Consider the following 20,650-nt stretch of genomic DNA (forward strand, 5'->3'; position numbering starts at 1 on the left):
AGTTTGGGGGCTGGGAAATGGGGGAGGGGATGAAAGAAGAGACATTAAGAGATATTCAAGGTGAGATGAGATAGTATTAGGACAGGTAAAGAAACAAACAATGGCTCTAGATGAAGTGTGAAATGCGCTGGCAGAGTGAGAGACAGCTGCCATGTGGGAGAGAGAACAAAGGAAAAGGCACAAACCAAAAGTGTGGATAAAAAATATATAAAAATGTAATGGGGCCGAGGTTATGATCTGAAGTTGTTGAACTTGATATTGAGTCCGGAAGACTGTAAAGTGCCTAATCGGAAGATGAGGTGCTGTTCCTTGAGTTTACGGTGAGCTTCCGTGGATCAATGCAAGAGGCCGCAGACGGTGAGGTCTGAGTGGGAATGGAGCGGTGAATTAAAATGACAGTATTGTCCCTACTGTTGCTTTGGCTGAAATTAATACAGCATAGACTGAAACTCGAACCTGGGACATTATGTAAGACCACAAGAAAGTTCAAAGTGAGAATAAGCCATTCAGCCTATCAAGTCCAATCAATCCAGAGCCCAAGTATGATTATTCTATTCTGAACTTTCCCCTCTCACACCGCCTAATGAACCTTACTTTAGATATCTTTATCCTATCTCCCCAAAAATAAAGTCAAACACTGCTAATGGTCTCCTGATGAATCTTCATCCACTTCTCAACAGAAATGGATCCAGCTCCCTCTTCAAGGTGTCAATTTATCCCGAATTAGCTTCTTTTCTCTATATCTCAATACCGCAACATGCAGTTTGCTTACCCACTGGGCCCTCATTTAAACACGAAGGTTCATTTTTAGCCACAGAGATGCCATTTTAGCCAAGACTGACAGTACAGCAAATTCATTTGGTACTTGTATTGAGAGCTTGGCATATTTGGATAGAAATAAATGTTCTATATTTGCATCTTCCAGCTTAACTACCATAGTGAGAACAAATCAAACAAATCAAACAGAAACTCTGCCCTCCACCTATTACTATCCAAAATTACCTCAGGAAGATCCTAGCCACACTGGTCAATAGCTACCAACTGGCCTCGCTTATAACTGTTAGCTCACTGCTGTCTCTTAACTTTTAAAAATAAAGTCTGTTTGACTTTATTTCAGGGGAGATAGGATAAGGATATCTGAAGTAAGGATCACTAGGCGGTGTGGGAGGGGAAAGTTCAGGATAGAGTAATTATACTTGGGCTCTGGATTGATTGGACTTGATAGGCTGAATGGCTTATTCTCACTCTGGACTTTCTTGTGGTCTTACATAAGGTCCCAGGTTCGAGTTTCAGTCTATGCTGTATTAATTTCAGCCAAAGCAACAGTAGGGACAATAGGCATTAGTACAGCAGCTAAAGATTGAACTTGACATTTTCCTTCCAGCCAGTGTCCAATACAGATATTTATTAGGGCAAATGATTTGATGCAGCGTGACATCCCATAGATATCCCACAGACTTGCTGCTCAAGTACTGAAACTTTGCATAAAAGCTTGTGGAGGCGGTGAGAATGAGGGTGTTCGAGCGATTGAAACTTATCACAACAAGTAACTTGCTCTAATTATTATTTGGCGCAATCATTTTTGTATTATCCTTCTTTCACATTCTCCACCAGCTCCTCCTTAAAAAATGTACTTAAAAGCTTTTTTCATTTAGCTGCTTGCGCCATTACTCTTGATCCTATGGTCTGTTTTGGAAAAAAATAATTTAATTGGACAAAAATACATTTTAAAGATATACCTGTCAGCAGCCCTGCTGCTCGACAGCACCCGGGCAAGTAAACTCGACTGCAGAACTCAAAGGGTTAACAATAAAATGAAAGCCAATGGTAGATATTTAAAGTGAACATGTATGAATCTGTCCACAAAGGGGTCCACAAATCCCAATGAGAACAGAAGACTCTATCTTAGAGCCATATGTAAAATGTATTACACTAAGGGAATTGCTATATAGAAGCAGTCAAAGGGTTGTGAATCTTGGTAATCCTCTACCCTAGGGGGCTGTGGATGCTCAGTCATTGAGTATATTCAAGACAGAGATCGCTAGATTTTTAGATACTCAGGTAATCAAGGGATATGGAGACAGGGTGGGAAGGTGGAATTGAAGTAGAAGATCAGCCATGATCTTATTGAATGGCGGAGCAGGCTCAAAGGGCCAAATGGCCTACTCATGCTCCTATTTCTTATCACAGAATCACAGAAACCCCACAGTGCAGATAGAGGCCATTTCGGCCCATCGAGCCTGCACCGACACATATCCCACCCGATCCCCGTAACCCCATGTATTTAATCCCCCTAACACTAAGGGTCAATTTATCATAGCCAATCATCCTAACCTGCACACCTGCATTCTTATATTCTAGGTCTTTGTCCATCCAAGTGCTAAAGTGAAGGGAAGCAACAGATGGACAGCATATCTTGTGTAGATATACACAAATAATTACCTATTGGTGTCACAATTTTTCAACACAGTTTAGTGTCAACATTTCCATTTCAATTTTGCCACATCAACTGTCGCAATGTTTTGGTCACAAGGCAGCTCTGTGAACTGAGTTTCTGCAGTCTCTCTCCTAACTAATCATCATCATGTATATAAAAAAAAACATCAACTCACCATTGGCAATGCCAAGGGCAACATACTAGTGTGGTTGTGTGTGGTTAAGTGATATATTTGTGATTTTCGATTTGTTGCATCAGCTGGCCTGTCTGTAACATGCACTCTCACCAAGAGAGAGGGCAGAAAGTTGCTCACAAACTTGTGTTGGAGTTGTCACTGGCCATTTTTGATTGGAAAGTCCTAATAGGCTGGGTGGACAAGATCCATTTTTGAGTGTGAGGCCCCGTGTTCATCCCATTTTCTAGGTCGCACACAATCTCGTAGAAGCCAAGTATTTATGGTTAGTATAGGGCTCAGAGACTCCAAGTTTTGCTGTTTCAGTTGGTATGAGTAGACAACTTCTTGCCTCATTTTCCACTCGGCATCCACTGCTGCTGAGATCTGTATGAGTTATTTGAAGCCAGGTTAATATGATGTCCTGATGATAAGATCCTGCAAATCCATTGGCAGGATAGGCGCACCAGTGTCAGTGTTCTCGCTCAGGCCAACATCCTCAGCATCGAAGCTTTGACCACGCTCGATCAGCTCCGATGGATGGGCCACATCGTCTGCATGCCCGATACGAGACTCCCAAAACAAGCACTCTACTTGGAACTCCGGCATGGCAAGAGAGCCCCAGGTGGGCAGAGGAAAAGCTTCAAGGACACCCTCAAAGCCTCCTTGAAAAAGTGCAACATCCCCACCGACACCTGGGAATCCCTGGCCCAAGACCGCACAAAGTGGAGGAAAAGCATCCGGGAAGGAGCTGAACACCTCGAGTCTCTTCGCTGGGAGCAAGCGGACGCCAAGCACAAACAGCGGAAGGAGCGCCCATCAACCCAAGCACCCCACCCACCTGCCCCTTCAACCACTGTCTGCCCCACCTGTGACAGAGCCTGTAGGTCCCGCATTGGACTCATCAGTCACCTGAGAACTCATTTTTAGTGTGGAAGCAAGTCATCCTCGGTTCCAAGAAGAAGAAGAATATGATGTCCCATTCTTCTCTCAGAAGAGCTGCTGTCAAATACGCTTCTTGAAAAGCCAAGCTGTTAGGGTGGTGAGAAGAGCAGGTCATCAGCCCACACTCTCCACACTAGTATGTAGTGAGGGAGGATCTTGACAAGGTTAGGAACATGATTAAAAGTGGGAGCGCAAAATTCCTTCTCTGAAACCTCTGCCCAACATCTGCAAGGATTTTGGTTGGGTTAAATTTTCATAGCAGCTGCTGAAAGATCTGAATCAGAGCAAAGCTCTTCTAATGTGTTTTATTTGATGGGTGGGGAAGCATAGCAAATTTTAAATTTAACTTAAGGGTTTATTTTATCTTAAATTTTTTAAATATGCATCCAGTCACCCCATACATCTCATACAAATGGGGCCTGCAGCATTGATACACATCGAGCACCACACGCTGCATTATGGTGGGCTGGGGTCTGAGGTCATCGAGTGCCCATGCACACAGGCCTCAACAGCATGATCCAGCAGTTCCTCAGGCCCATTTCTGCACTATGCTCATTGAAGCCCCAGTACTCAGTCAAAAGGGATGTCCCAATCTGAGTAAAGCCCCTGAAAAAACACTTCCTGGGCTAAACACCCATATAAATTGCAATGAAAAATAGGCCTCTTCCTTTTACAGGAAACTTTGTGATATCCAGCACCGACGGGACTGAGCTGTTGCCGATCTATCAAAACTGCCGGACAAACCAGCGCTAATGTTGAAGCATACAGAGGTTTTCAGCTCCGTATCTGGCAACAAACACTGTTGCTTAGCAACAGCTTCTAAACAGTCGGCCCATACCTTGGAAGCGTCTCTGTAGCTTAGCAACAGCTTCAGAGAGACTTTGCAGAGCCTGACTGTTGAAAAAAAAGCCACGAGAAGAAAAAAAACCTCCGTATCTGGCAACAAACACTGTTGCTTAGCAACAGCTTCTAAACAGTCGGCCCGTACATTGGAAGCGTCTCTGTAGCTTAGCAACAGCTTCAGAGAGACTTTGCAGAGCCTGACTGTTGAAAAAAAGCCACGAGAAGAAAAAAAACCTCCGTATCTGGCAACAAACACTGTTGCTTAGCAGCAGCTTCTAAACAGTCGGCCCGTACCTTGGAAGCGTCTCTGTAGCTTAGCAACAGCTTCAGAGAGACTTTGCAGAGCCTGACTGTTGAAAAAAAAGCCACGAGAAGGAAAAAAAGCCACGAGAAGAAAAAAAAAGCCACAAGTAGAAAAAAAACCTAACAAAACGGCTCCTGATTTCTGCCGGTGGATCGAGGTTTCCGGACATTCAACCTCCGGATAAACCAAAGTTTCCTGTAGTTGAATCTTAAAGGTGCACTGATGTTTTTAGTGTTTCTCTTTGCAAGTTCTGTTTTCTCTTTTTTTGCTATTGGCGAACAATTGAAGATGGTGAAATTTCTTGGAACCATCCTGACAGCTTCTTAAAGATAACTGCACCTTTTGTCTGTGCCTGTAAGTCCAGCAAATGACATTGGTGATTTGCAAAGAGTTATGGGAATCTTATGGGCATACCTCTCTATTTGAAAGCTGAAGTAGAAAGACAATCAGATCAGGAATGACAACCAGGCGCTTTTGTTTCTTCGATGCTGCGTTACAGCTTATCCTTATTTCACCACCCATGTGTTCAAGGTTAGGCACTTGTTTCTGTACATGTATCCTGAACAGGACCACAACAGAACTATGGACAATCCTGCAGCCAGGCTGGAGAACCACTTCCAGGCCAGGAATGACTGTCAGTTGTTGCGAAGATGGCAATTTTTATGCAACAGGCTCCAGGGATGATTTGGCAATTGGACACTCGCAGCAAGGAACAGCGCTCGCAGTGAGCACAGGTCAGGGAACTGCAGGCCTGCAACCCATGATTTTCCAGCCATTGATATTAATGGGCAATAAACCACGGGCTGCGGGCCCGCTATTTTCTGACCTTCCACTCCCTGGTGAGAGCGCTCGATCGTGGAATCAGCCCTATGCTACTTGTGCACAAGCTCCCGCTGCCCTCTGCACTCGCCTTGTACACAGATAGGCACTGAGCATCTCGGCCACATTGCAGGCTTCAGGCCTCCACATCTGAATCTTCCAGTGACCGGCCACCCAGTGCAATTCATCACCATTAGCTCTATTGTCTTGATTCTTTTATCAAGGGTGCCTTGATGACTCCCTATTGGGAGGAGAAAATTAGGGAGACAAAGGCAAACAGCTTGATGTAAGTTTAATTCATTTGAAGTCATTTTCATTAAGCAACAGAAGGAAATAGAATTCTGTGTTTTCCTTTGCACATATCTTACACAAACTGCTGGATTTCTTCATTCAGAATCCTTTTCCCCAACATTGGGACTGGCAGCTGTTAAAGGATCTCAGAGCACTGATGAATTGGTCAGTTACAATCACAAAATGCCAGCTGACAGCCAAGTTGGTGATAAAGTATCCACTAAACGGTGGACTTATATTTAACAGATTATTTACAGGACTGTGATTTAAACCCAATACTCGATATGGTACACTGAGTCAGTCTACTATTTAAAAGTGACAGCTGCGTTCTTTTTATAATTCACCGCGCTTCCCGAGAATTTCAAAAGGACAGTCAACAGGTGTGTTTCCAGTTCTCCAGTCAATGTGTGACAACAATGCCCTGCAGCACCATTGTTTCACCTCTGGAACCGCCCCTTCCCCACATTTCAAACCCGGACCAGGGGCATTATGGGTAGGATGTCAGTACTGGTGCAGTTTGACCTCTCCATCTGTTCTGTGTAGCTCTTCACAATTTTGAAGGGTTATTATTATTTGAAATCAGCTAAAAATCAGCATAATGGCCCATAAATGCTGATCAAACTGATGTCATCCAACAAGGGATGTACTGTGGGCAAGAGAAGACACCATCCACCTCTTCCACTATAGCAGTGCAGCACAAAATGCAAGTGCTTGAGTTTCCATCCATCTGTTGCACTCCATTATGTAAAAAAAAAGCCCAGGTTCCAGGAACTGGTGGCATTGTAGATCCAGATGTAGCTGTGGTCGTGCGGTTGCAAAAAGGGAGCCTACGCACGTTGTGAGGCTTCATATGAAAAGTGGACCCCAGACACCTACTCCTGAGCTACCATTTCTGAGTGTAAAGGCCAGAGAGTGGCACTTGTTGGTCATTCTTCTGAAACAAAGCACAATTTTGAGCACAAGTAAAAGTATCTAATTACATAGTCAACAGTGGGACATTACTGATGTGGATGTGTGATTTACCACTCCACCAATCCCAATCCTTTACCTTTCCTAATTTTATATTTAAACAACAACAACTTGTATTTATATAGTTCCTTTAATGTAGTAAAACATCTCAAGGCGCTTCATAGGAGAGTTAGCAATAAAATTTGACACCGAGCACATAAAGAGACATTAGGTCAGGTGACAGAAAGCTTGGTCAAAGAAGTAGGTTTTAAGGAGCATCTTAAAGAAGTAGAGAGAGGTTGCGAGGTGGAGAGGTTTAGGGAGGGAATTCCAGACCTTGGAGCCTAGGCAGCTGAAGGTTGGGCCGTCAATAGTGGAGTGATGAGAATTGGGGGTGCGCCAAAATTGGAGGGTTGTAGGGCTGGAGGAGGTTACAGAGATAGAGAGGGGCGAGGCCATGGAGGGATTTGAAATCAAGGATGAGATTTTTAAAATCGAGGTGCTGCCAGACCGGGAGCCAATGTAGGTCAGCGAACACAGGAGTGATGGGTAAATGAGACTTGGTGCGAGTTAGGATACAGGCAGCAGAGTCTTGGCTCAAGTTTATGGAGGGTGGAAGATGGGAGGTCCGCCAGCAGAGCATTGGAATAGTCAAGTCTAGAGGTAACAAAGGCATGGATCAGGGTTTCAGCAGCAGATGAGCTGAAGCAGGGGCGGAGATGGGCAATGTTATGGAGGTAGAGGTAGGTGATCTTGGTGATGGAGCGGATATGTGGTCAGAAGCTCATCTCAGGGTCAAATAGGACACCAAGGTTGTGAACAATCTGGTTCTAGCGAACAGAGTTTATTGGTGTACATCTCAATCCGCAAACTTCCCCATCAAGTACAATTATATACTTGACGTCAGGCTTACAGGAATCAGACTTTGTGGTCTTAAATGGACAGGTCAGTTTAAACATAGCTCCAGTAGCAGGATAATACATTGTACATTGCGAGGTATAACGCTCCTCTCATTATAAAACAGCAAATCATCCACGTTGCAGTGAGCAATGCCATAGATGATCTGATGGTATTCTATAGTTATACATTGAGTAACATTTGTATTTTATGCTTCAACAGATGTGCTATGTCCCAATCTGAGATTGGAGGGCAGTCAGTACAAACTACCAAATAAAGCTCCAGCTAACATCCCAGGTAAGTGAGTTGCATAGCAGGACATGTAATAGCAGAATCTCATATATGTCGCATTGCAGTTAGTCTATTTTTTTGACATACACAACAACCAATCAGCATGCTTATGAGTCTCCAAACCGAGCTACTAAGAAATCTAGATAGGTAGAATGTTATTGTGCTGTAGGATAAACATTTGGGGGTCGAGTTTCCACTTTGGGCACAATCGGGAAATTGTACTCAAATTGCACTTGACATTGGGCTGATTAGATTACAGTTTCCGCTAAAATTTATTTGTGTAGTCACAACCGTAAAATCTTCCATGAACCAGCGCAGTTGAGCAGCGTAATAGAACATAATTGTTTCTTTTTTTCTTCTTTCCTTTAAAAAGTATTTCTTGATGTATTTAAGAGTGGTAACCTGGGGCAATTTTATTAATACAGCTGAAAATGGGCTTATCAGCAAAAATAAGCAATTTTAATAAGGGTGTCCAGTGCTCCACCTGTGAGTAACCTGATTTTTGATATGGAAGTACTTTTAAAATGCGCCTACTGGTGCTTGTGCGTCTATGAAAATGAATGCAATTTGAAGAGCCTTCTCGAACCAGCGCAATCGGCGAAATCTAGCGATTTCGACCTGCCAGTTTGGTGGGTGGGGTCTGACCCGGGCAAATTGAATCTAGGAACAGCGTAAAAGATCGCGGAAAACACGAATTAAAGTGGTTTTGGGCGTATCTCACTTGTGCTTAAAATTCCCCAATTTTTGCAATGGTTCTGCTGATTCGGCCCAGATTGCGCTGCTATTATTGGTGTAAACAAGTGGAAACTCGACCCCACCATTTACCTAAAGCCAGAGAGCTTAGACACAGGTTGGCAAAGTCAAGGCTTAGGGATCCCTATCAGTTTTCAGCAGGACTAGAGCAGCGATAAGCTTCAGTACTCCTCAACACACATGAGGGTTCCTGTTGTTTGTCCAACTAAAACCCAGCTTCCCATTGGCACATTGGCCTGCAGGATTATTGGAAGAGGTGAAAAGAATCCCAGGCGCCTTAAAGACATAAATGAAATCAGTACTTTAAACACAAAATATTAGTCCCTCCCACATCCTGATACATTAAGGTTTCTGTACTTTATTCACGGGGGTCAGTTCTCTGTGCTGACGGTGGGTGGTGACGTTACGGAGCAGGGACGCTGCTGCAGCACCAGATTTAAAAGGAGCAGTTCCCTGGGCTGTTAGAAGCAATGCCCGGGAGACTAGGCCACAGCACACCAAATGGAACTGCTCTGCGGGCCGTGCGTTTGACACCCCTGCTTTAAATGATGAAAAAGATAATAAAACATATAGGGGGAGAAATTCCCCTCGAGCCCCGAGCCCCGTTTGGGGCGGTAAATCAGAAAAGCTGGAAAAGCTAGCGTCAGGCGCTAACCTCTTCCTCCCTCTCTGAAATTCCCATTTTTTTGCTCCAAGAGAGTGCACAAGGAGGGGAAGTTCGCCACCCGGGGCAATGTGCTTAGCAGCGCCACGAGTGGCCAAGCATGGCGCTGCCGCGTTGCAGGAGCGCTTCCCTGAATTAAAAGGAAGGGCCCCACGCTGCGAACTCTGCAGTTTTTTTTAAACTTACCTGGACCACCGGGGAGCGGGGGTGCTGCGCGATTAGCTGGCACTCAAGCAGAGTGCCGGGCTGACCGATCAGGGCACGGACCCCGCGTCCGGAGGCGCAAAAAAAAGGTTTTTAAAAATCCGACTTATTTTCAGGTGGCCGGCCACCTCACCTTTAACTTCTGCCACGCTAGCGGCCGGCTGCCCTACTCATGTCCCCTGCAGCAGTCGCTGCCATCGCCCGGCGCTGCTGCAGAGGGCGAAGGGGAACTTTTGTGCCAGGGCGATGTGCCCAGAGATGACGTCACGATCTCCGAGTGCAACCCAGTAATGCCATCGCTAACCCCCTGCGGAATTTGTCGCGAGGCGCAGTCAATGCTGCGCCCGGGTGAAAAGGCCTTTGCGCCCTATTAGCGCCCCCCATGGGAGGTGCAAAGGAGGGGAATTTCTCCCCCATATTTTTTAAAAACCATCTTCATAACATCAGATTACTTTTGGTGTGTATTCAAACAGGTTTTGACCTGATGGAGCTGTTCCATGTGAGAAGCATTATCAAAATGAAAGATGGAGGATTTGTTCGCCTTGGAATAATGCCAGTAGTTCAGATGACAAAGTAAGTGACAAAATGTGGTGTATCTGGAGTCACTGCACTCTATGCACTCCAGTCCATTCGATTCCATTCCAGCGCGCTCCACTCCATTCCACTTTGCTGCAGTCCAGTTCGCTCCACTCCATTCCACTTTGCTCCATTCCAGTTCGCTCCACTCTATTCCACTTTGCTGCACTCCAGTCTGCTCCATTCCATTCCACTTTGCTCCATTCCAGTTCGCTCCACTCCATTCCACTTTACTGCACTCCAATCTGCTCCATTCCATTCCACTTTGCTGCACTCCAGTCTGCTCCATTCCATTCCACTTTGCTCCATTTCAGTTTGCTCCACTCCATTCCACTTTGTTCCACTCTAGTGCTCACCACTCCACTCCACTGAATATGAAAAAAACAGCTCTTTAGATCACTTCATTGTTCTCCGCCTTACTGAACATCATTTCACTCCACTACTCACCACTCTATGGCATTAGATACAATGAACTGTCTTGCACTCTATTCTATTGAACTCCAGTGGATACACTCCACTGGAAATGGCTGTGCTGTAAACAGACACCACTGCACACTCCTGTGCTCCGTTGGATACCATTGCAATGCACTGTTCTCCATTCCCTCACTACAAAGTACTGAGGTATCAATGTGCAACTCCTTTGGTTCCTGATGCAAGCCATGTGTTGGGAAATCAATGGAAGCCAGCCACCTGCCCTCAGGCAGGGAGAGGAAATCAGAAGAAAAATCTGACATACTTTCCAGCATCTGGTCTCAGTGTGGCAAAGATGGAGACCCAACAGCAGGTTGCCTGTTCACTCTCTTGGTCGGTGATAGTGTAAAGTATATTCAAAAAGGAGAAGTTAGAGGAGTCTAGGTCACATTGTGGAAAAATGCCATACTGATGTGGTAGCATCCAATTTAGATTCTGAGGCATATTGTTGGCAGAGTAAACAGAGTTTTACATTGCACCTAACTATGCTTCTTAGATTTAACTACTTCACATGGAGGGTGATGAATGTATGGAGCAGACTATCTAGGAACACAGCAGAACAAGAGAGTGTTATCAAATTCAAGAGGGAGATGAAAATTATTTTGGGGATGGAAGCAATTGGTAGGTATAAGAGATAGAGCATATACTATAGCAAAGGTGTCCAGGTTTTCTGTCTTCATGTAGGCTCACACCATGGAGTCTCATGCAAAGTTCAAAATAACAACAACAACTTGCATTTACATAGTGCCTTTAACGTAGTAAGATGTCCCAAAATGCTTATATATCCATATTAATTCTCATTAATTGGCATATATATTAAGTTGCTGATATAACAGATCTTGGTGTCTTGATTTAGAGATTCCGTGCTAAGAACAGATCTTTCCAAACCTACAATTCAAACAGAACAAACCAGCAAATAAGAAATATAACCATAAGAAGAATGAGTTGCTTGGACTTTGAGGGCTGGATTGTCAGTGCTCAGGTGTTACATGTGGACCACAGGGTGCATTTTGTGCACTCCTATAGTGTAGTTTGCTTTAACCATGGGACCAGCCAAATGGGCTACAGAGTTCTTTTCCAAGGCTGTATATCCCTATGTCTTACCAGGAGTGCTTGGTGCTGAACTGAGTGTCCAAAATAAAAAGCATCCCATTCCTTAGCACTAGCATCTCTCAGTATGATGAACACAAACTTCACAAGCGCATTATAATTTACTGAGGATGAGGGAACCAAAGCCGATGTGTTTAACACAATGCATGTGCAGGTTTGTCACCTACATGTTTAATGAGGCACTGTGTGAACATTTACTAGCCATATTTAATCTGTCACTGCAGATTCTATGGCCGGGATCATACCTGAAGAGGTGCGTTGGGGGGCGGGACTGCTGCCTTTCGGGTTCTAGACCCGCCCCCAGCAATGTCCGATGCACAGACGCTATTTTGCATCAATTGGCCTTGTTAAGCCCGCCCTGCGGGCTTGCCAGCCAATTAAGAGAAAGCCGGTGTCAGATGATGTCAGTTGATGATGCGTCATCTGCCGGTTTTCTTAAAGGGGCCACCACTGTTTCTTTTTGACAGATGATTTTTTCAGTGTTTGACAGCATTGAGGTGCTGCAAACACTGACAATCACTGTACAAAGGTGAGCCCTTGCACCCAGGCTCTCCGGTGACTCGCTCCTTAGGCTAAAACAGATGGCAGCTGCAGGTGAGGTTACAGAAGCGATCTGTCACTGGTGAGAGAGGTTCTCCCAATGAAGTGGGACTACACAAACACTTCAAAGCTTGTCACATACAGAAAATTCTAAACACATTAAAAATGACTTTCCCAACATTTTCTTACCTCTGCAACTCACCAGTGTCCCATTGGATCCTTCACACCACTTCTGCAGCTGTCATCTATACACAAATATTACAGTAGGCCCACAGCACACCACACTTACCCTGGCGGGGTTTCCCGACGTTGGGAAGCCCGCAGTAGAAGTGTCAAAATTGCAAAAAGCCTCTTAACTGCCTGTTAACTACCCGTTAACAAGCAGTTAAGTGGCTATAATCCTCTTCCTGCCGCTAGGAGTCGAGTCCCTGCGCAAATCGGGGACCCAACTCCCAGGAAGATTGATTGGAGGCGGGTTGGAAGTGGGTTCGGGACCCGCTGCCAATCTTTTTGATTTTGCCAGCAGTCCCGCCTCCAATTCTGACCCTTGAGTGCCGCCAAAATCGCCCCCTATCAGTCTGCAATATCTGAAGACAGGAAGTGCAGTAAGGATTATACTTCTAAAGTGCTCCAATTTGTTAGTTCAAAAATGAAAGACTTGAAGGCTATGTGGTGTCTTTTAGAACAAATGAACCAGATTAAAGTTGACCCTTTGACGTTAACATGCAGTGGATGTGAAGAAATCAATCCAAAATCCCAGTCATTTGGGCTAGAAATTCCCCTCGAGCCCTGTTTGGGGCGCTAAATCAGAAAAGCTGGAAAAGTTAGCGCCAGCCTTTCTAAAATTCCCACTTTTTGCTCCAAAAGGGAAGTGGAATGCTAAATCAAGCGCTCCACTTCCATCTTGGGTCGCATGGCGGGTGGGGAAATTCATGACCCGGGGCGCACGGATCAGCAGCGCCACGCACTGGGCCGCGTGGCATTGATGCGTTGCATGGGCTCTTCCCTGAATTAAAGGGAAGGGCCCCACGCTGCAAACTCTGCAGTTTTTTTTTAAAACTTACCTGCAGCACCGGGGAATGGGGGTGCCGCGCGACCAGCCCGACACTTAAGCAGAGTGCCAGGCTGGCCAATCACGGCACGGACCTCGCTTCCGGAGCAAAAAATACATTTCTCAAAAAAGCCAACATTTTTTTCAGGGTGGTCGGCCACCTCACCTTTAACTTCCGCCCTGCTAGCGGCCGGCCACCCTGCTTACGTCCATTGCAACAGTCGCTGCCATCACCCACCACTGCTGCAGGGGGCGAAGGGGAATTTTTCTGCCAGGGCGCTACCAGGGTGATGCGCCCGGAGATGACGTCATAATCTCCGGGCGCATGAGATCGGGGCGCAATCCGGTAGCACCACTGCTAACCTCCTGCGGAATTTGGCGGGAGGCGCAGTCAATGCCGTGGCCGGGCAAAAAGGCTTTTACGCCCCGTTAGCGCCCCCCACGGGAGGCGCAAAGGAGGGAAATTTCTCCCTCACTGTGTTTTAAAGAAACATTGAGAACATTAGAGTTTGACACATTCGTTTTTCTATAAAGAAACTTCCATTTTTTTTTGTTTTGCTGTGGCAGGTCAAATGTCAATTTAACTGACTCCCAGCTCTTCTTCATTTGACCCATGTTATCTGTGCTGACAGAAATAGGAGACATGCACACAGAATGAACAAGCCTGAAGCAAAATTTGAGATTGGAAGCATTCTCTTCGCACAATGTAGTAAAAATGTTAAATAGATTCCTAACTAAACAGAAAATATTATATTGATTGACTCATTTTAGAAAGAGCTGGATGAATATTTCAGTTAGGTATGGGACTGAGGATCGAAATAGGTAGAGATAAAAATTTCCTTTCAAACGTTGTAAGGCTGCAAACCCACCAGGAATGTTATCTATGGAATGCAAGCGGTCAAGGTTGGAAAATATAGATTTTCATGACAGATGGGTGTCTTGGATGTTTTGTTTCACTGCCTTTGATGGTCAGGGAGAAATTTCACAGAGCTTCATCCACTGATTCAGCTTCCTTTAAGGGGTTAAGTAAATAGAGTCCATTATTGTGCTTATTGTACTTTGTTCAAAAGAACAGCTTGAATGAGCTGAATTAATGCCTTTTTTGATTCATATTTTGCTGTGTCCTTAATTTTTCATGCTAGGATTAGAGTTCGGATTATGATAAGATTTAGGGGGAGAGATTGGGTTGAGCCGCAAACGGGGCGCCAAGCTCGCCTGGGCGCCAGATTTTGCGCTGTGATTGGAGCAGCAGCGATCGTCGGAAATTCAGCTTGAGCGCCCCAAGAGGGACACGGGGCGAGGCTCGAGGCGCTCCGCGTCCCTTTTAGGGCGCTGAAACTGAATATCGCAGCGCAACGTGCCACAGCGCCACACGCTGCGGCACGGCGCGCTGTGGTACTGCAGGCCTTCCACCCATTCTTAAGGGGGAGGGGCCTGCACCAGCGTGATCAGAGATCGCGAGTGCCGGCAAAAGAGCCCGGCACCGAGGAGAAGTGCCGGGTTCTCGGAAAACAGCCGGCAATGCCGCGGGGAGAGAACAGGAGGCCGGGGACGGAGGTGCTGGCAGGCGGCCGCTGAAAAAAACGGCCGCCCCGCACCTCCACCTTAATTTGCGCCACTGCCGCCACAGGTAGGCCCCGTGAACCGGGCGCGATTAGCGAGCGGCGCTACAGAGGCGGTCGCTGCCAAATATCGCGATCGGGGCGCTAGCGGGGCGCTGCGCACGCCGATGACGTCATCGGTGGCGGCGCAGCACAACAGGCTAACGCCGCCATTAGCGCCCCAGCTAAATATCGCGGGAGGCGTGGCCAGTGGCGCTAAAGCCACTGAGTGCCCTCTTTAGGCGCTAACTGGTGGCGCAGCCCACCGAATTTCTCCCCCTTAGAGTACAGTTTGAGTTCAGATAAAATCCTTGTTAGACCATAGCTGGAGTACTGTGAGCAGTTCTGGGCACCACACCTTAGGAAGGATATATTGGCCTTGGAGGGAGTGCAGTGTAGGTTGACCAGAATGATACCCGGATTCCAAGGGTTAAATTACGAAAAGAGATTACACAAATTAGGGTTGTATTCCCTAGAATTTAGAAGATTAAGGGGATGATCTGATTGAAGTTTTCGAGATATTAAGGGGAACAGATAGAGTAGATAGAGAGAAACTATTTCCGCTGGTTGGGGATTCTAGGACCAGGGGGCATGGTCTAAAAATTAGAACCAGATCTTTCAGGAGTGAAATTAGGAAACACTTCTACACACAAAGGGTGGTAGAAGTTTGGAACTCTCTTCTGCAAACGGCAATTGATGCTAGATTAATTCTTAATTTTAAATCAGAGATTGATTGCTTTTTGTTAACCAAAGGTATTAAGGGATATGGGCCAAAGGCGGGTATATGGAGTTAGGTTGCAGATCAGCCAGGATCTCATTGAATGGCCTACTCCTGTTCCCATGTTCCTATGATTAGGACTAGAATTGGGGCTGGGGGTGGGTTTCATTTCTACCTGACTACCTCAGGAACCTAACATGCAAATCTGTATCTTAGCAAGGCGCTTTGCCTTGGCTACGCTTCAAATAGCCTTTTGACATAAAGGCTATGTACTGTACTTTATGAAGGATTTGAAGTCACTTGCATTTGATTTTTTTTAAAACACAGATAATAAATGAGGTATCTGGAGGCCGGTTGGGAGTGGTGGAGGCTAGAAAGTGATCGGAAACCCAGGAGAATGGAGTTCCCGCAGGGCATGCCGAATTTAATGGCAGAGCCTGATTAGCATTTGAAAGCTCTGTTTCACGCTGGCAGCCAGCCAGATGGAGAGGCTGGCTGTCGGTGGGTAGGCCTGTGGCACTAAGCCGCAGAGAGGAGGGAGGTCAGGGGCCGGAGGAGTATCGGGGCCAGAGAATCGAGGCCAAAGGAGCATTGGGAGGGGTGGTTGGGGGCTGGAGGAGGATTGGGAGGGGAGGTTGGGGGCCGGAGGAGGATCGGGAGGGGTGGTTGGGGGCCGGAGGAGGATCGAGGCCGGAGGAGCATCGGGAGGAGTGGATGCGGGCCGGAGGAGGATCGAGGCTGGAGGAGCATCGGGAGGAGTGGATGCGGGCCGGAGAAGGATCGGGGCTGGAGGGGGGAGGTCGGAGGCTGGAGGTGGGGGTGTGGGGTGGGCAGGAGGGGGGATGTTAGAGGCCAGAGGGGGAATCGGAGGGGAGGTCGGAGGCCACGGGGGGGGTGGTGTTGGTAGGCCAGTGACCTCGTCGGGGGGGAAATGTCAGGGGGAGATCGGAAGTGTTGGGGGGGTGGTCTGATTGCAGGGGTGGGTGGCGTGGGTGAGGCAGGGATGCTGGATCCCGCAGGTAAGCATAAAGGCACTTACCTCCTGGATCCAGGTCTTCAACTCACTTGAGCTGGCGGGGTCCCCGAGGCCCGGGAAACCCAATCAGCTGGAGTTAAATTTGAAATGGTGAATCACCATGAGGCACACCAGCCTAATTATAATATTTAAATGGGCAACCCGTCTCCTGGGAGTGGGTTGGCTGCCTGTCCCCCGTCCCGCCTCCATTAAAACCGGAAGTCGGCGGTTTGGAGTTGGGATTCAGTTTATCAACTCTTTAACCTCCCACCCAACCCCAACCCACCTGGGCATCATTTCTTGCCTCCGAGTTTCTGTTGAGTTTTTGAACAGCTTTGTTTAAACAGTGAGTGCTTCTGAATTAGTGAATGCAACTCTGCAACGGAGCTAAATCATTCATCCACAGCTGAAGGACACCAGAGTAAATAATCACAATCTCTGCAGATGTTATTCAAGTCCTTCACACCGTAACTTTTTTGAAATGAGGTATTGAAGTTGGCCTCCATCTTTATGGGGAACCCAACCCAACCCACTTCCGGTTTTAACGGAGGCGGATGGGGTGGGGGGGGGGGAGGTGACCAACGTGCTGTCAGGAAGTGGGCCGGTCACTAAAATGTTTTAAGGAGGCTACGTGCCTCCAATTTAACATAACTTTTAGTTTTAACGGCTGCAGGCCAGGTTTCCCAGGCCTTGGGAAACCCGGCAGCTGAAGGGAAGTGTGAAGGGCCCGATCCATTAGGTAAGTGCTTTGCAGCATTGCTTGTAGGCCAGGAGCAGCAGGGGTGCTTCCTCCCGGCCCACCAAACTTACCTCCATGCGATGGGATACCCGCGATGGGCTGACACCGCCCCGCGATGTCCAACTCGCCCCCTCCCGCTGTGATGTCTGACACCCCAGTCACGATGTCTGATTACCCCACCCCCATGTCGGACTTAACTCTGCTCCACTCCCCGTCCGCCTTCCTGCCCAACAACCAGCCAGACTCTCAATCTGCCTGGCTGCGGCCGGGAGAGCTGTTGCTAAAATTTTAAACGGTCCTGCTGTTAAACTTGACAGGACCTGCGGGAAACCCATACGTCCGGGATTCCCGGCCACAAATCCTCCCCCTGCGCTCCCCACCGCCCCGCTCCCTTCCCGCCTCGCAGCTATTATCGGAGTCACAGAGCCTGTTCCCATTCCAATTGCCGTGGGAAGGCAGGGCGCCAGGAGGATGGACCAATGGCAGGATTGTGGGGGCAGGATGGTTCAGAGGTTGGGAGGTCATGTGAAGAAACCTCCAGGAATATGCCCAACCAGAGTTGGCAACTCTAAAGCAGGAGGTCCTCTTTTATTGCCTAAAGCAGGAGGTCCTCTTTTATTGCCTAAAGCAGGAGGTCCTCTTTTATTGCCTAAAGCAGGAGGTCCTCTTTTATTGCCTAAAGCAGGAGGTCCTCTTTTATTGCCTAAAGCAGGAGGTCCTCTTTTATTGCCTAAAGCAGGAGGTCCTCTTTTATTGCCTAAAGCAGGAGGTTCTCTTTTATTGCCTAAAGCAGGAGGTCCTCTTTTATTGCCTAAAGCAGGAGGTTCTCTTTTATTGCCTAAAGCAGGAGGTGCCACAAATGGAAAGCAGAATAGTACAGCTAAACGGAAGGGAAAGTTGTTGGCATGGGAAACTGGTCCTATAGGCAAGAGTAAATACTGTGGCAACAAGAGCAGGTCAGAGGCTAGGTATTCTGCAGTGAGTGTCTCACCTCCTGACTCCCCAAAGCCTTTCCACCATCTACAAGGCACAAGTAAGGAGTGTGATGGAATACTCTCCACTTGCCTGGATGAGTGCAGCTCCAACAACACTCAAGAAGCTCGACACCATCCAGGACAAAGCAGTCCGCTTGATTGGCACCCCAACCACCACCTTAAACATTCACTCTCTCCACCACCGGCGTACCGTGGCTGCAGTGTGTACCATCTACAAGATGCACTGCAGCAATTCGCCAAGGCTTCTTCAGCAGCACCTCCCAAACCTGCGACCTCTTCCACCTAGAAGGACAAGGGCAGCAGACACATGGGAACACCACCACCTCCAAGTTCCCCTCCAAGTCACACACCATCCTGACTTAGAAGTATATCGCCGATCCTTCATTGTCACTGGGTCAAAACCCTGGAACTCCCTAACAGCACTGTGGGAGTACCAACACATAGAAACATAGAAGATAGGAGCAGGAGTAGGCCATTCGGCCCCTCGAGCCTGCTCCGCCATTCAATGAGATCATGGCTGATCATCCAAATTCAGTACCCTGTCCCTGCTTTCTCCCCATATCCCTTGATCCCTTTAGCCTTAAGAAATATATCTAACTCCTTCTTGAATATATTTAATGAATTAGCCTCAACTGCCTTGTGTGGTAGAGAATTCCATAGGTTCACCACTCTCTGGGTGAAGAAATTCCTCCTCATGTCTGTCCTAAATGGCTTACCCCTTATCTTTAGACTGTGACCCCTGGTTCTGGACTCCCCCACCATTGGGAACATCCTTCCTGCATCTAGCCTGTCTAGTCCTGTTAGAATGTTATAAGTTTCAATGAGATCCCCTCTCATTCTTCTAAACTCCAGCGAATATATGCCCAATCGACCCAATCTCTCCTCATACGTCATTCCTGCCATCGCAGGTATCAGTCTGGTGAATCTTCGCTGCACTCCCTCCATGGCAAGAGCATCCTTCCTCAGATAAGGCGACCAAAACTGCACACAGTACTCAAGATGTGGTCTCACCAAGGCCCTGTACCACTGCAGCAAGACATCCTTGCTCCTGTACTCGAATCCTCTCGCTATGAAGGCCAACATACCATTTGCCTTCTTTACTGCCTGCTGCACCTGCATGTTTACCTTCAGTGACTGGTGCACAAGGACACCCAGGTCTCGTTGCACTTCCCCTTCTCCCAATCTATTGCCATTCAGATAATAATCTGCCTTCCTGTTTTTGCCACCAAAGTGGATAAACTTGCATTTATCCACATTATACTGCACCTGCCATGCATCTGCCCAATCACCCAACCTGTCCAAATCATACTGGAGTTTCTCTGCATCCTCCTCACAGCACACACGCCCCCCCCAGCTTTGTGTCGTCTGCAAACTTGGAGATATTACATCTAGTTCTCTCTTCTAGATCATTAATATATTTTGTGAATAGCTGGGGTCCTAGCACCGATCCCTGCGGTACCCCACTAGTCACTGCCTGCCACTCGGAAAAAGACCCGTTTATTCCAACTCTTTGCATCCTGTCTGCCAACCAGTTCTGTATCCAAGTCAGTACCTTACCCCCAATCCCATGTGCTTTAACTTTACACGCTAATCTCTTATGCGGGACCTTATCGGAAGCCTTCTGAAAGTCCAAATACACCACATCGACTGGTTCTCCCTTATCTATTCTACCAGTTACATCCTCAAAAAATTCCAGTAGATTAGTTAAGCACTGTGGTGTATGTAACTTGTTCCACCTTAAGAGAACTTAAACCTGTTCCACCTTAAGAGATGTACTACTTTCTCTGGCTGCTGTATACGGTATATAAGTGCTGTGTAGTGATTTGCTGGGTAGTACAGCCCTAACCTCCGAATAGTAAAGACCTATTGAAAAGTTATTCTTGTAGTCTGTGTCAGTAATTGACCTTAAATATAACTGGAACACACAGACTTAACAAGCACGATTTACCTTTTGTAAATCCATGTTGACTTTGTCCGATCCTGTCACTGTTTTCCAAGTGCTCTGCTATTACATCTTTTATAATGGACTCTAGCATTTTCCCCACTACCGATGTCAGGCTTACCGGTCTATAATTCCCCGTTTTCTCTCTACCACCTTTTTTAAATAGTGGGGTTACATTAGCTACCCTCCAATCCATGGGAACTGTGCCAGAGTCTATAGAATTTTGGAAGATGACCAGCAATGCATCTACTATTTCTAGGGCCACTTCCTTAAATACCCTAGGATGTAGATTATCAGGCCCTGGAGATTTATCGGCCTTCAATC

The 20,650-nt window shown here is 46.9% G+C and overlaps 1 protein-coding gene across 1 annotated transcript in view; it reads left to right on the forward strand.

Moving 5' to 3' along the window:
- The window catches only part of col22a1 (collagen, type XXII, alpha 1), a 407,180-nt gene that overhangs the window by 108,398 nt on the left and 278,132 nt on the right, over positions 1–20,650 (forward strand). Inside the window, exons 4-5 of the mRNA XM_085992460.1 lie at positions 7,879–7,953; positions 10,042–10,141. Of these exons, the coding sequence (XP_085848586.1) occupies positions 7,879–7,953; positions 10,042–10,141 (175 nt within the window). The remainder of the gene's footprint in view (positions 1–7,878; positions 7,954–10,041; positions 10,142–20,650) is intronic.

Source organism: Somniosus microcephalus, chromosome 7 (assembly GCF_052327205.1).
Source record: "Somniosus microcephalus isolate GS21.2 chromosome 7, FLI_Smic_1.0, whole genome shotgun sequence".
Lineage (NCBI taxonomy): Eukaryota > Metazoa > Chordata > Chondrichthyes > Squaliformes > Somniosidae > Somniosus > Somniosus microcephalus.